The following is a 17,037-nucleotide window of genomic DNA, read 5'->3' as shown; positions in this document are numbered from 1 at the left end:
ATTTTGCATATATTCTTTTAAAATATGAACTCATAAGAAAACTCGATATGGAGCTTCCCCCATACATCTTGAGCCTAGTACTTTTGAATCTGTCCATAGGACCAACTTTTCATTCAAGTTTTAAAATCAATTTTTGTAAATGATTCATTTCTAATAATGTCCAAAATTCCCTTTCTGCACTATTATGAATTTCAAGCTGAGGTGGCAACTTTATCTCGATTCCCCTCATCAAACAGGTCTTCTACCTTGGTCAGAGTTAATTCAAAGACTCACTTCAAAAGGAATAAAAATGGAGATCATAAGCCAATGCTGAAATGCTTAGCATATCAATAAAATAACACTAATTCATAGTCTTAGAATTTGTCATCTGTGATTATTTGAACCATGAATAAGCGGAAGTTCACCTTTCCATTACTTAGAAGGAAAGGGTTTGCTAATCAAATTAATAACAAATATTTTAGGAAGTAATATTCCAATAATTGAGAATAATAGTAAACAATTACTCTAACTACATAAGATGTTTGTCTGCCAAGTAAAATAAATTCTTACAATAAAAAAAGCAGGATTACCATTGAAAGTATCTATCATTTCACTTGCAGTTAAATTGCTATTAACAGAACAAACATGTGCTTTGATAGGAGGTACCAATATATTCTTTTGTATTTGAAATTTAAGAGTTTGTCTTTACATTTCTCTTTATTTAAATCCTTAACTTAATTCTGTGCTTTAGTTTTGTCTTTAATTGTATCCTTTTATTTACACTTTTAAAGTGGCTCTATTATTAGTACCCCTTCCCTCCCCACCCACAAAAAAAAAAACAAAAAACAACCCTCTATTTTTGTTTTTAAAACAGGGCAGGAAATTTTAAAAAGACCCTATGGTTTTCCCCATTTCAAAGTAAGCACACTTTTGATCAAATCACTTACTTTAACAGGTAAAAGAGGAAAAACTTCTCATTTTATTATCATTTTATATTTCCTATGTCCTTTTGATCTAAACTGTGCTTATAAAATATACAGAAAAGCAACTTAACAATTTGATGTACGTTTTCAGGTACAATTTGACTCTGACCAAGGTAGAAGAACTGTTTGATGAGGGGAATCTTGAGATAAAGTTGTATGTTAACTTTTAATTCAATTTCAAATTAAATATTAAAAATAATGTGATTAGCAATTAGTTTTAATCCAAAAATAAATTTTAGAGTGCTTAAGTTAGATGGCTAATTTAGTGATATGCCATTTTAAAGTGAATATTTATACCTTCACTGGTCTCAGTTTCCTTATCTGTAAAATGAACTGGTGGAAGAGCAAACATTTTTTATTTATATACATGTATGTATATATAGTGAAGAAAATGTAAAGGTCTTTCTGATAAGATCAGGCCTTTCCAATAAGCGTAGCTATTATCATCAATACTATTTAACAATCCTAGGAATGGGATGTTTTTATAGCAATAACACAAAGATGCTAAATTGAGGGAATAAACAGGCAAAGTGGAAAAATTGTCACTTTTTGCTGACAGTATGATGATTTACTTAGCAAACTCTACAGCCAACAACAACAAAAAAATATTGAAATGATTAAGAAATAAAGCAAAGTTTCAGGATATAAAATAAATTTGCAAAAATCATCAGCATTCCTAACAACAAAGTTCAGCATGAAGAATTGGAAAGAGAAACTCCATTCAAAATAAATAGTGAAGATATGAAATATTTAGGATTGTAGCTACAAAGATACATGCAAGAAGTATGCAAACCAAATTATAAAACACTCTGCAAAAACAGACTTAAACAGAGAAATACTAATTATTCATGGGGATGTAGAGTCAATATAAGGAAAATGACAGTGTTACTTAAATTAATTTGTTTATTCATTGATGTACCAGTCAAACCACCAAAGGATAATTTTATAGAGCTAGAAAAAATAACAATGAAATTCATTTGGAAAAACAAAAGGTCAAAAATGCCAAGGGTAATTATGAAAAAAATAGAAATGAAGGGGATTTTTAATTATTAGGTTTCAAAATATGCTACAAAATAATAATTATTTAAAATTATTTGGCACCAGTTAAAGAAATAGAGAGGTTGATCAATGGAACAGATTAGGTATTCAAGCAAGCAAATATAGTAGGATGGTATTAAAAGAAACAAACAAACAAAAGATCTAAGTTACTGGAGTAAGGATTCACTATTTGACAAAAAGTGCTGGAGAAAATGGAAAACAGTTAAGCAGAAATTGGGTATAGATCAATATATCATGCCATATTATAAGATAAACTCTAAATGGATACATGACTTAGAAATAAAAGGTGATATCATAAGCAAATTAGAGGAACAAGGAATTACCTGTCAGATCAATGGATAGAGAAAGAGTTCGTGACTAAACAAGTAATAGGGAAGATCATAGAAAATGAAAAGGATTATTTTATTATAGGAAAGTGAAAAGTTTTTTTTTTCATAAACAAATCCAATGCAACTGGGGGAAAATCTTTGCAGTAAGTTTCTCTGATAAAAGGCATCCTATCTAAGATAAAAACTGACTCAAATTATAAGACAGAGCCATTCCCTAACTGATAAATGGTAAAAGGATATGGACAAGTGGTTTTCAAAGGAAGAAATCCAAGCTATGAAGAACCATATCTTTTAAAACTTCCACATTACTAGTAATTAGAGAAATGCAAATTAAAACAACTCTGAGGTTCTACCTTATACGCATCAGATTGGCAAAGATGACAGAAGAGGAAAATTACAAGAATTGAAGGGGCTGTAAAAACAAGCACAATAATTGTTAAATGAAGCTGCGAATTGGTCCAGCCACTCTGGAAAGCAATTCATTACTAAACTGTGACCAAAAAATTATTTAACTGTGATCTTTTGGCTGGCCTATACACCACAGAGATCAAAGAAAAAAGATCCCTATAAAAAGAAAAGGATCCCTATATACAAAAATATTGTAGCAGCAATTTTTGTAGTAGCCAAAAAATAGAAACCAAGAACATATTCACCTGATGGGGAACAGATAAAAATATGTGGTAAATGAATGTAACAGAATATTATTATGCCATAAAAAATTATTAAATGAGTAGTTTCAGGATAAACTAAGCAAAAACTCTAAAATCTGAATCAGAGGGAAATAAATAGAACCAGGAGAATAATTTACATAACAATAGTAACATCATAGATAAAAGCAACTTTGAAAAAGTTTACATCATTAATGCAATGGGAAACCAGGAGTCCGGAGTACTAAGAATGAATCAGGCCACTCACCTCATGCCAGAGATAGGGACTAAAAATCTAGAATAAGACACATATGTTTGGGTATGACAAATGTATGAAATTTTTTTTACTAAACTATGATTCTTTACTATGAGGGTTTTGTGACTTTTTGCTTTTGTCGTTTTTGTGGAATTTTGTTTTGCTGAACTATATATGTTTATTATAAAGGTCTTGTCCTTTGTTTTTGGAAGAGTTATTATTCTACTGGGGACAATGGGAGACAGACAATACAAGCTTACAAAAAATATTTTTAAAACAGAAAAAAAATGAGGTGGTTGGACTATCTGTCCTCTGAGGTTTCTTCCACCTCTAAATTTATGAAAAATACACAAAGCATCACATTGGCAATAAGTGCATTTTTCCTAAAAATCTGTTTTTTTCCAAACTTTATAACAAAGTTTACATAGGAAAAATAATCATTCCTAGATATGTGAAATCTGTGAATTATAGAACATTGTTTTCATTAATTTTTGTGAATTACAACTTTTGTTAATATGAACTAGATATTAATTATATTCATGTGTATATGTATAGGAATAATGGTAATTCATTTACATATATGAAGTATTGTCACAAAGCTCACAAAGGACTAAAGTGAGTTCATTCCAAAGGTTATTCTCTCAAAAATCATAAAGTCCATCCATGTAACACTGGCCAAATTTTCTTCTCACAGCTTTATACAAACAGAAATACAGATGCTTCTGATTCCAATTTAACCTGATTTCAGTGAGCAAAATATAAAATTTAAACAATCAGATGTCTTCTTGAGCCTACCTATCTTGATACAAACCTTATTTTAAAAATAAAAGAGAAATACATTCATGCCACAGAATAACTCTTTTGTTCATCTGTCTTTCAGAAAGACACAATGGATAGATTTTCTTTCTATTCTCTAAACTAAAAAACAGAAGTCCCAGTCCAGCATTATGAGAGGGCATATAGCCTGGGCATAACCAGCTCATCTAGGATTATAGGAGGCAGGTCAGGCCTGACCCAGTCACCATCCTACTCCAGAAGTACAAGTAATACCACAATTCTAGCTTGGTTACTCCCTCTATGACTGTAGGTGGCAAGGCACCACGAACTACAATCCCGGGTTGGGCCTTTTCATCCAGTACCAAAATCTATGTGTTCCAGAACAAGACTTCAAAAATGGAAAGAGCCAAGATCTGCATGTCTTTTTGTAGACCTCTACTTTCACTCTGACTCCTGTTCTAAGGGTAATAATAAACCCAGCCATTGCAGGACCAAGAAAAGCTTAAAAGAAACAGTAAGGCAGGGATAATTCGTCTAATATTCCTAACAAAGAGATTTAAGCCTTGAGCAAACAGAAGAAAACTCTTAATAAAATGAATAAATGCTATGAGTTAAGAGAAGTTCAAGATTAACCATCAGAAGAAAAAAATTCCACATTGATTTTAAACATAACCACATGGGGGAAAAAATGAACTATATGAAAAGAAATGAAATAAAATATAAAGCAACTAAAATGAAAATAGAGCTCTTAAGGAAATGCATGGAAGAATGAAGAATTTAGAACAAAAACTTGGTCTTGGTGGAAGAGAAGGGTCATATCTTCATCAGAGACTGAGGAAGAGAAATTGAGATGATATCAAAACAATATAAGATGTAAAGAAGGGGATCACTGGGAGCTCATGGAGAATGGTCTCAATTTTCAAAGTACAGTATATTTAACTAGATAAACATTAGTTACTATACCAGAAGCAACACATATACTCTAAAATACTAACAATGGAGGATGAAGGTAATAGCAGTATCATGGCAGATAAGGTCTGAGTCACTTTATAAGCATACTCACGCAACAGCAAAACATTTTATACTGTGTATGTGTGTGTATATGCATACATACATATACTACACATTTAGTATAATATGTAATGAAGTTTTAGTTGACATGATGTCTTGGACTTAGATTTAAAATGTTTGCTAGGCCAAGAGATAATTTTTAAAGTTAAATATTGACACTTCATAAAGGAGGTAATTTGCTGAAAGAAAAAAGAGGAAACCAGAAAGTTTAAAATTCATCATTTTGAAGAAATACTTGAAAAGAAGTAAAGTTGGCTTCCAAAAAACTGCAATTAGAAATTTACTTTTTCTTTTCCTTTACTAAAATAGATCTGTGATTTCATTGACTCCAATGCAGATCACAACCCAGTCATGTGATGTCATGTGTAATAAATGTAGTAAGCACCAATATTCAGTATCAATAATCAACATTCAACTATATTATGGTATTAAAATCTGAATAGTATAAATAGAAAATGTTATTTAATTGATCTTTTCTCATCCAAAAGAAAAATATATAGAAAGATGAATTATCTGAAGTGGAATATTTTATTTGCAAAACAACAAAAGTCACATTAGTTTATTTCTTTTAATTTCTCTTCTCATAAAAACATATGATAAATAAGTTTAAGCTATGTTAATCTATAATAATTCAATGGTGTCAACATGGTATAATACTGCATTTTTTCCATAGGTATTAAGGGTATTTCCTTAAGTTAAACACAAGAATAAGGAAAGCAATTCAGAGTTGTAAATTAAAAGACATATGAATTCAGTACTAATTTTGCAATAGCTAATTAAAACAAGGTAAAAAAATAAAAATATTTAGTTGTATTTCAGGAGTTGCAGATATATGTGAATGCCTTTGTTCTTGAAAGTGAACTTAGGTTCAATAATATAGGATGCTTTTTGTGACTGCTATTGTTATAGAAGCAGTACTCCTTTCTGTAGACAGAAGATCCAAATTTTTTCCTTCAGATATGATTTGTACTTTAGTAAAGGATAAAAATCCCATATCTTTCAGTCAGAAGGAATATATAAACGTTTTATGAGTTGAGCCTTCAGAAAAATGTAATGTGCAACAAATCAATAGTTAGTCTCAGTCTAAAAGTCCTTCAGCTATATCATTATATGCCAGAAATGTTGACATTCAGCATATGAAAAAATGTTTACATTTTATTCTGCTATCACTTATTTTTTAAATCTAGACAGTACTCAAAAATTTTAAACATGTATGAAACATAAACATGAAATAAACATTAGAAGAGGAAAAACATTTATATTTGTAGATTTTTCTCAGGATAACAATTCTATAAAATTGTGTATTAAAGAGCAACCATACAATTTGATCAAGAAAAAAATTGTTTTGTAGAAGTTGTAGTATAAATTAAAATAATTAGTAAATAAAAATAGCTCTCAAGTATATTACACTTAGCAGATTAAACTGCACTTTCACAGATGAGGAAACTAAGTGAGGTCAAATAACTTACCAAGGACACACAACTAAGTAAGTGGCAGGGCTGAGGTCTAAACTCAGACTTTCTGTTTCCTAGTCAAAGTGATCAAGTCATACCACACTTGCTTTTAATGAATTTAAGTTAAGTGTATGTATGTATGTATGTATGTATGTGTGTGTATATATATATATGTGTACAAGTGTATGTGTAGTATATATGTATATATATACATAGACAGACAGACAGATAGATAACGCTTAATCATTCTGTGATCAGTATAATAAAACCCTCCAAAATTATTTCTTTTTTACATCAAAGCTGCTGGGCATGGTAGCATATATCTGTATCCCAGAAAGCTGAGATAGGTAGATTGCCCTGAGCTCTGAAATTCTGGGCTACAGGAAGATCAATGCTGATTGGAAGCATATAAAAGTGCTGAACCAATATGTGGCCCCCAAGATGAGGTCTCTGGAGCAGAAAGCCACCAAGTGGCCTAAAGAGGGTTCAAATGGCCCACATCAGCAAAAAAGAGAAGGTCAAAACCCTTGAGCCAATCAGTATCGGGACTGTGCTGGGAGCGGTGACTAAATTTCCAGACTGACCACGGAAGGACTTGGCCCAGATTCCCAAACCCTTTGAAAAAAAAAAAATCAAAGTTGAGTTAAATAAGACCAAGAACGTTTATAATACACTTTTGCTTATAAGATCAAATAATTATATATGTGATTTAGGAAACATCATGTAAGTCCTCTCAACTTCAGATTCCTCATCTATAAAATGAGAGATTTGGTTAGACAGACCTTTAAATCCAACACTGCTGGGATCGTATTACATATACACGTACTTTTAACAAATCAGTTTTGAAAAAAAAAAAAACTTTACAAATTCGGGGATGTTAAGGTACCAGAAAATACATCAGAGGTATTTGTTAGATTTATTTTTTTCACGTACCACAACAAACAGTATAAATTGTATATAATCATTTGTATCTAATCCTCCCTCATCACGCACCTGTTTCTATTGTTACTACAAATGATTATTTACTAGCTCCCAATACAATCTGCCAAGAACTTAATGCTAAATTCATGAAGCTACAGAATCTTCAATATAATTCCACATGGATTTTTAATGAAAGTTTGAATGAGACTAAAAAGTAAATAAAAAGGATACATGCAAACCAAACTAAAAACTCAGAAAAACAAAAAGAGTAGTTGAATAGCAAAAACAATAAAACAGAAAGAATTCTATCTTTCTATTCCTATCTATTCTATTACTGTGAAGGCCATTTACTGTAAAAACGCAATTTTTTAAAGAGATGACAATACCTGAAGTAATTCCATTAAGACAGAAAGTGTGTCAAGTATTGCTATATAGTATAAGAAAAAATGTTTTCCTAAAACAGAAACATTTTGCATCTTTGTATTCTGTATGAACATTCAACATTTTGTATCTATACCAAGTAGAATATATTAATTCCAAAAAGTATTGGTGTGAAAGTGATCATTTATTTTTTTTTAAAATGCAACTAAATAAAAAAGTTTGGTGAACCTTGAGTTAGAAGAAATTTCTGTTGACCAACGCACATTGGCATTGCTTTGTTGAGCCGATCAATAGATATTAGCTTTAAAAAGAGATATATAGAAAAAAAGCTGTATCATATTTTTTAAATGACAAGGTGAGGATTTAAACTGCCTCACTCAAGACTCAATTTTTTCTTCCTCCAGTTTTCCAGCTGTTCTCTTCAGTTAAGACTATTCATTTCAAATAAATTTAATTGGATCCAATTGATCTTAGACTACATTTACACAACATTATCTATGTTTCTCTACTGTCATAAAATCATTTAGTAAGGAAAGGCTTAAAGCTCAGATTCTGGTTATCCCATATAGCATTTCAGAAGGCAATATTTGCATTTCAAATACTCACTTATATCTTTTTAAAAAAAGGTGTATGGGTTTTTTCTTTTAACTGGCTATTCTGCCTTTAATATAGTACAAAAAAAACTGCATTTAAAAATTAAATAACTTGACAAAACTAAAATTAAAATGTCAAATTACAATGATGAGATTAAAACAATAGGGCAGATTATCCTAAAAACCATTTCAGGTTAGAATTTCATAACCATATAACAAAATAGTTAAAACCACTATGACAATATCACTTCTTGTATACTTTATAAAGAAAAATTAATAGTTCCATTCTTATGTGACAAATGAGACAATGGAATAAATTTTCCCCAAAAGGGGAAGAATGGGCTATCATTGCCCATTTTCCCTAAAAGTTTCAGTGCAAAACAACACAGCAGGCCCCAAAATAAGATTATTATGTCTCATATCATTTCCTAACATTGTGGCCACTGTATTTTTCATAATGTAATTTATATAGGCTTCCAGTCAATAAAAAGAAATATGGTTTTCTTTCAAACCATCACAAAAATCTATACACAGCTCAATCACGTCACACAATCTAACGACAACGTGAACCATCTGTAGACTACAGCATATGAGTTACTTTGACAATATGTTAAGGAGTCTCTTTTAGTTATTTAAATTCTTTGGATATTGAACATTCTCGACTCTAGTACTCATTATGTAAACTGGCATGAAAAGAACAAATCAATTAAAGAAAGCCAAATGACATATTTTTCACATGTTTGATTTATTTTCTTAAGGACTTACATGATGTATATTTTAAAATAAAATAGCTTTCCCAAAACAGATTCCTTTTTAGATTCTTGGCTTTGTTATTATTAAAATAAAAAATGTGATGATATAGGATAACAGCTCTAATAAAATAATAAAGTAGCTCTAATAAAGTATATTCCCAAACTTTTACGTGTCTATTGTGTTTTGGCACTAATTTTTTTTAAAACTCAAATCAAAATAAATTGCTCTACTCTAACCCAAATATCTTTTTAATTAACCCCTGTTTTTATGAAGTGAAATAAGATTTTCATAAAACATTTATTAGATTAAGAAGCAAGGAAGTAGAGGTAATTAAGACATGCAAAAGTCATCTAAGTACTGTAAACTAAAAAAAGATTAATTTTATTTAGTAACCACTTCAATTCCATAAATACAAACAGCTAAATAGTTTTCATTAATTGTTAAAATTTCTGAAAAGTTTCTATTTACTTTGGAATTAAACCATTTTCCACCAAATGATTACAATATCTAAACGTTTTAAAGTTAATGTAAGAAGCAAAAAATCTATAGTTATCACAACACACAAACTATCCTCACTCTTAACTTGCAAAATGTGTAAATATGGCTAAAAAAAGAGCCATCCCAAGTTAGGAAACTAACTCTACATGTACTGTATGTGGCTCAAGTATTAAAGCTCTCTAATGAATCAGGCTTTGGGTTTGCAATTGTCTAGGGAGATCATTAGGTTCCTTCAACTCTATTCCCAATGGAAAAATTTAAAATCCATTCAGGTGGTAAAGGTTGTTAGAAGGTGCTCAGCTGAACTAAGATAATAATGAATTACAAAAAGATAAGAACAGATGACTCAACAGGTTACATTTTGCCATTAACTACTGGTTATATTTGTATGTGTATGTTATATATACACATAGCTAATTACACAGTGAACTACTTAGATTACAATTTTACTTTTAGATGTAAATTTCAACACTGCCAGCTCATAAATGAGAGTGTTTTTTAATCTTAAAAGTGATAATAATCTTCATTTAGTTTGTAGCTACTTGAGGCCACAGATGTTTTTTTGCCTTTCTTTGTGCCCCCATTGTCAGTACAATAACCAGCATACAAGTAAGCACTTAATAAATGCTTGTTGACTATCTTAAATTTTACTGTGTACATAATGCCAAGTCACATATTTCATTTTTAAATTATTTATTTCTACGAAACTAATGATTGTTTTATAAGACTGTTTAACATCATTGAATCTTGCTTATATTGCTAGATATACTTTTTTTTAAGTTTCCACAAAAATGTTTATAAATCTTTCCAGACTAAACAGAATGTTTGTATCATGTAACTCCACTGCTTTAAGCACTCAAAGATTTTGCTGGAGAATAGCATGATCAACACTAGTCATTAGTCATTTCTCTATTAAGTAAATGTAGATTGGACGTTGGTTTGCCAATAAAGCTATTGTGCCTAGAGCACATTGCTATTTGTGGTGCAGCTATTTTTGCCTGATGGTTTCAAAATGACACCATCATTCTAAAAAAAAAAAAAAAAAAAAAAAACTTCCCTAGCTTCATCACATTATATATATAGTGTTATCTGATGTAGTTTCCTAGATTATACAGTTTTGTGAAAGTATCCTTAAAGCATTTCTGCTTCCTTTTTTACCTGTGATCACATCAATTCAGTTCACCACACTATTGCTGTCTATACAACCACTATCAGATAACTTCCATACATGCCGTGCCTAGAGCTGAATTAAAACAAACTATACCTCTGATGGTGGAAAAAATAGTAAGCAACGAATACTATCTTGCTATTTAACATTAAGTAATAATGATGAAACTTTTCAAGCTACATGATACAATATCAGGGGCAGTCATAAAGAAAATAAATACCACCATCAAAAAGTCCTTCTGAGTTAGACTTGAAGTTAGACTAGATGTTGCCATCACAGTCAGTTTCAGAAAGTGGAATGCAATTCCTCAGTGGTTTTCATTTTACCTATCCTTCTTTTTTTTGGCTACTCAATACTTCAATCCCATAGGAGCTAGATATCATTACCCAAAGTAACCTTTTATAATTAGAGTGAAGTGAGGTGAAAGGCATGCATCAAGCCCCACAATTTCTTTCTCCAATACATATTATACATGTGTGTATGCCTTTCCAATATGGTACCTACACTACTACAGGGCAGCTAGGTGGTACAGTGCATAGAGTGCTGGGCCTGAAGTCAGGAAGACTCATCTTCCTGAGTTCAAATCTGGCCTTAGACACATACTAGCTTTGTGACCCTAGGTAAGTCACTTTATCCTCAGTTCCTCATCTGTAAAATGAGCTGGAGAAGGAAACAGCACACTACTCCAGTATCTCTGCCAAGAAAACCCCAAATGGGGTCATGAAGAGTTGGACATGACTGAAACGACTAAACAATAACAACAACTTACACTATAACTTCTTACTGACTTCTCCACCTTTAGCCTCATAGCACCAACATCATCGTCTATGTCAGGATTTCAACTATATCTAGCTCTCCCACTGGCCTTTAGAAAACTAAGACCTTAATGGCTCTCTATCAACTAATTACAACTTCACTATCTGTGCTATCTTCTACTAAGCCACAACCAATTCTATTATGCTTGTTTAAGAATGAGTGTTTTTCATTCTTCCTTACCCTAAGGAATCCCAAATTCATATAATTCCATTATTGTTTGAAGTCTTCCTATAGCCTTTACATAACTCACAGTTTTTAGGGAATGGCCTAAGATGACTTCCATGAAACTCCTAATGGCTACAAAATGAATAGCGAAGTAAGAAAAAAGTGACTGGCAAGAAGCTGGAAGGGATGGGAGAAGGCAGAGGAGACACAAGGGTGAAACACTGAGAAAATCCACTTACCCCCAAACAGGACTATTATTTTTCCCACTTACCATCAACCACTCTGAAAATGCATCAGCACAATTCCTTTACAGCTCTTCTGAACTCATGAATATAGCCTTCTTCTACCATGTATACTAGAAATTCACTAGAATGCTATCTCAACAAAGGTATCTTAAGTTTTCTATGTCAAAGAGAGATAAATGTGGGCACACACATACACACACACACACTCATAACATTTTAGAGCCAGAAAGTGCCTCACAGTTCATCCAGACAATGATTTTACTTGTGTTTATAATGACATTTTACTGAACTTGAACTGACTCTGTATGTTCATCTTGTCTAACTTGTCAGATTTTGAAAGAAATTGCTTATTCCATACTTACCCTGTACTTCTAAGGTCCTAAACTTCCAGTGCTAAATACCTAATCATCTAATTGACTCATCTTGTATTCTCCCTTTCTATCTGTGTACATCATAAGAGAACTAGATGAGCTCTTACTTAGAAAATTATAATTCCTCTCATTCTGAAGAATGAGATGATTTTTTAAAAAGAACCGTGCATATCTTGATAAAGATTATAGCACTGTCACAAATACCTGCTGTGATGTCATCATCAACAAGATCATGCTCTTCTTCTTGGACTTTAGTTTCAGTCCCCAAGGCATCTGGACTGGCAGTTGCGGTCTGAATGGATTCTGCTGTCACTCCAGCTAAAATAAATGAAATAATAAAAACTGAGTTTAATAAAATGGAAGAAAAATGGTGGGGGGAGGGGGAATTCCAAATCATGTGAGTTTGTTTACAACAATCAAACCATCAGAAAATATTAATATCCATTCAAAGGTACACAAGACAATATAAAAGCTGCATGTATGCATATGCACATTTTAAGAAATTAATTTAAGAAATTAAACTAATTTCTGCTAGAGTTGAGCATTATAAAAGACTGGGAAGATAAAGTATTATTGGGCCAATTTTGCGGATGAGGAAACTGAGGCTGAGAGATTAAATAACTAGTTCAGTTCTACAGCTAATAAATGTCAAAGCCTGGATAGAAATACACTGCTAGCTATGGTGCTAATTTCTTTCTTTTGCTAAAACAAACACTAAGATATAACAGAATTAGAAACACAATAAGACATAAGAAAACAAATTAAATTTATGGTTTTTTTCTCCCTGAATATCTAGAAGTACAAGTCACTCTGGGTATATTCAAGTTGTTGCCCTTGTCCCATAATGAATGGCATATGAAGGTAAGTGGTAGAGATAGTATACAAGTAACATGAAATATCAAATTTGGTTTATAATTTTTGGAAGGCATTGCTAAAACCCTGAAGCCATTGAGCATTCCATCTCAAACCCTAAAAATATTCTGAAGGACCAGTATCATAGGGGAATAATTCAGAGTACTGTTCACCTCTAAATTTAAAAATGGAAAGGAAGAAAAAATATTTTGCACTGCAAAAAGGTAGGCTTCATTTTAAGAAGTAATTTTCATAACTCACCAGTATCAACTTTCTAATTCATATAAATTGTACTTATAGGCAAATTATAAACCAAATTTAATTTGTTTTCTTATATTGTTTTCTTATATCTTATTGTGTTTCTAATTCTGTTTGTATCTGTACAAAAAAGGAGCATACCAAAAACATACTACCACAACCATCCCCCCACATGCCCCCAAAATGGTCTGGGAAATAATCTTCTACAAGTTTAAACAGAGACTAGAGAAAGGTAGGCACAAGGATATTTCTGGCCAAGATGGATGCCTAAATGGAGACAGCTTGCTCAACTCCTCCAAAGGAAAACCTGAAATAAACATCTGATTCAAGTAATAATCAAGAAATCGAATGAGAAAATATTCATTTTTTCCAATGGGCACAAGCATTTAACTCCTTACAAATTAATTAAGGACTTTTTCCACAACTATTTTATGTCTTTGTTTCTAAAACTCAAAGAGGCATTCTCACGTTATGAAGATATTGGGGCACAAGTATCTTGTTAGTTACATTAATTGGGGTGAGGGTGATTGATTCAAGTTCCTTCATTATTTCCGAGTCTAATAGCATTTTAAAGTCTGGAAGTGAGTATCAGAGCCAAAAGGATAATGATTGCTGGCTAGCTTAGGCTTCTCCACAAAATGGAAGCTCCGGAAGTAACTCACCACTGGGAAAAGGGGCCTGGAAGAAGGATATTCTAGGGTTAAGAAGTCTACAGGGATGATTGGATTATCCAGGGCAAGGAGACCCACCCCAGGTAATTCCAAGATAGAAGTTAAGGAATGGTTTTGAAGTCTGAAAGTCAGGAACAGAGTCTATTTCTACATTCCATGGTCCAGGCAAACCGACTTTCTTTCTGTTCCTCAACTACAGCATTCTATCTCCCATCAGCCTCATACCTAGAATGTACCCTCTCCTTACCCCAGGCTCAGGGATTCCCCTTCTTCCTTCAAATTTCAGTTTAAGCACCAACTTCTACATGAACTTTTCTTGATTCACCCAACTCCTATTATCCTTCCCATCTTCTATTTAACCACAATGCATTTATTTTGTTTATATATACAATCAATATTTCTCAATACATGGAAATGTTGTCTCCTTCAATATAATGTAAGTTTCTTGAGAATGGGGGTTGTTTTGTTTTTTGGTATTTGTATATCTAATACCTAAAATAATGTCTGGCCCATAGTAGGCCCTTAATGCTTGCTGTTTGATTGTTTTTCATTTGAAGCCATAGAAGCTTGTGACTATGAAGCAAAGTTACAAACAACTGTCTGAAAAGAATGACTGTAAGCCAAATAACAGTCTGCATGTACACAATAAGCATGCAAGGGAAAATAATGAAATATAAATCTGTTACCACTTAAAGATTCTTTTCATCTAATATAAACTAACATCATTTTCAAACACAAAAGACAACTATAAATGTATTTTCCTTCACATCCCAAACAGAAGAAAATATAAGTTCAAAACTTTGTGATTTTAAATGAAGTTTTCTAGAAAATGAAATTCAAACATCTGTTTCCTGTTTCATTTCAATTCTGCTTTACAACTTTGTCTCACAATGTGGTTCAAAAGTTAACAAGCAGGGACAGAGCCAAGATGTCAGAGGGAAAGCAGTGACTTGCTTGAGCTCTCCCCCCAAACCCCTCCAAATACCTATAAAAAATGGCTCTAAACAAATTCTAAAGCAGCAGAACCCACAGAAAGACAGAGCAAAACAAATTTCCAGCCAAAGACAGCCTGCATGGTTGATCAGAAAGGTGTATCACGCCAGGTGGGGAGAGGAGCTCAGTGCAGTGCGAGCATGCAGGCCGCAGTGATCCTGAAGCAGTCCTTAGAGGACTGAATCGCGGGCAACTGTGGCGGTTTCCAGGCTTCTCAACCCATGAACGCCAAAGACAACTTAGAAGGTCAGTGAGAAAAGTCTGTGACTGCTGTGAGAGAAGCAGCTAGGTGTCAGCCGCCCCCAGGGCCTCGACTGTTTCCTGAGCTTCCGGCCCACAGAATGAGGGGGAATCCAGTGGCTGATCAGAGGGGTATTGCAGGGATCTCTTTGCCAGTGCTGAGGCAGGAATCTCTTGCTTTGCCCATGCTTGAATCTGGGTCACAGTTCTGAGGGGCGATCCTGGGGTGAGGAGGAGCGCTGGCCTCGTGGAGCTTGTTGTGGCGATGGAGAGGAAACACCTCGCCCCTTATCATACCACCTTGGAAGAACTGAAAATTTACAGGTCCCTAGAAGTATCTCTGAAAACAGCTGTATAAACCCCCAAAGCTTGGGACAGTACATTCTCCACATTGGAAACAGACTTTTACCTTAGCAAAGAGTTTAAAACTCAAGTAATTGGCCGGGGTCATGAGTAAGCAGCGCAAAAAGAGTCAGACTATATTATCTTACTTTGGTGACAAAGAAGATCAAAACATACAACCAGAAGAAGACAATGAAGCCAAAGCTCCTACATCCAAAGCCTCCAAGAAGAATATGAATCAGTCCTAGGCCTTGGAAGAGCTCAAAAGGGATTTTGAGAAGCAAGTAAGAGAAGTAGAGGGAAAACAGACAGTTTTGCAAGAAAATCATGAAAAACAAGTCAATAGCTTGCTAAAGGAGACCCAAAAAAATACTGAAGAAAATAACACCTTAAAAAATAGCCTAACCCAAATGGCAAAAGAGGTCCAAAAAGCCAATGAGGAGAAGAATGCCCTAAAAAGCAAAATTGGCCAAATGGAAAAGGAAGTTCAAAAGATTACTGAAGAAAATACTTCCTTAAAAATTAGAATAGAGCAATTGGAAGCTAGTGACTTTATGAGAAATCAAGACACTGTAAAACAAATCCAAAAGAATGAAAACTTAGAAAACAATGTGAAATATCTCATTGGAAAAACAACTGACCTGGAAAACAGATCCAGGAGAGAGAATCTGAAAATTATTGGACTCTCTGAAAGCCATGATCAAAAAAAGAGCCTAGCCATCATCTTTCAAGAAATTATCAAGGAAAACTGCCCTTATATTTTAGAACCAGAGGGCAAAATAGAAATTGAAAGAATCCACCAATCTCCTCCTGAAAGAGATCCCCAAAGGAAAACTCCTAGGAATATTGTAGCCAAATCCCAGAGTTCCCAGGTCAAGGAGAAAATATTGCAAGTAGCCAGAAAGAAACAATTCAAGGATTGTGGAAACACAATCAGGATAACACAAGATTTAGTTGCTTCTACATTAAGGGACCGCAGGGCATGGAACATAATATTCCGGAGGGCAAAGGAGATAGGATTACAACCAAGAATCACCTACCCAGCAAAACTGAGTATAATCTTGCAGGGGAAAAAATGGTCATTCAGTGAAATAGAGGACTTTCAAACATTCTTGATGAATGAGTATATAAAAAGCTGAATAGAAAATGTGACTTTCCAATACAAGACTCAAGTGGAACATGAAGAGGTAAACAGGAAAGAGAAATCATAAAAGA

The 17,037-nt window shown here is 33.1% G+C and overlaps 1 protein-coding gene across 4 annotated transcripts in view; it reads right to left on the bottom strand.

The window, feature by feature from the left end:
- WDR7 (WD repeat domain 7) overlaps positions 1–17,037 on the bottom strand; it is a 458,806-nt gene that overhangs the window by 266,205 nt on the left and 175,564 nt on the right. For all 4 annotated transcript variants that reach the window (XM_027868951.1, XM_027868954.1, XM_027868953.1 and 1 more), the window contains one exon: positions 12,671–12,784. In XM_027868951.1, coding sequence (XP_027724752.1) covers positions 12,671–12,784 — 114 coding nt within the window. The remainder of the gene's footprint in view (positions 1–12,670; positions 12,785–17,037) is intronic.

This window comes from Vombatus ursinus, unplaced genomic scaffold (genome assembly GCF_900497805.2).
Source record: "Vombatus ursinus unplaced genomic scaffold, bare-nosed wombat genome assembly UNPS02014791.1, whole genome shotgun sequence".
In the NCBI taxonomy this organism is placed as follows: domain Eukaryota; kingdom Metazoa; phylum Chordata; class Mammalia; order Diprotodontia; family Vombatidae; genus Vombatus; species Vombatus ursinus.
The sequence above is the reverse complement of the archived record's forward strand: the minus strand, read 5'-3'. Positions and strand labels throughout refer to the sequence as shown.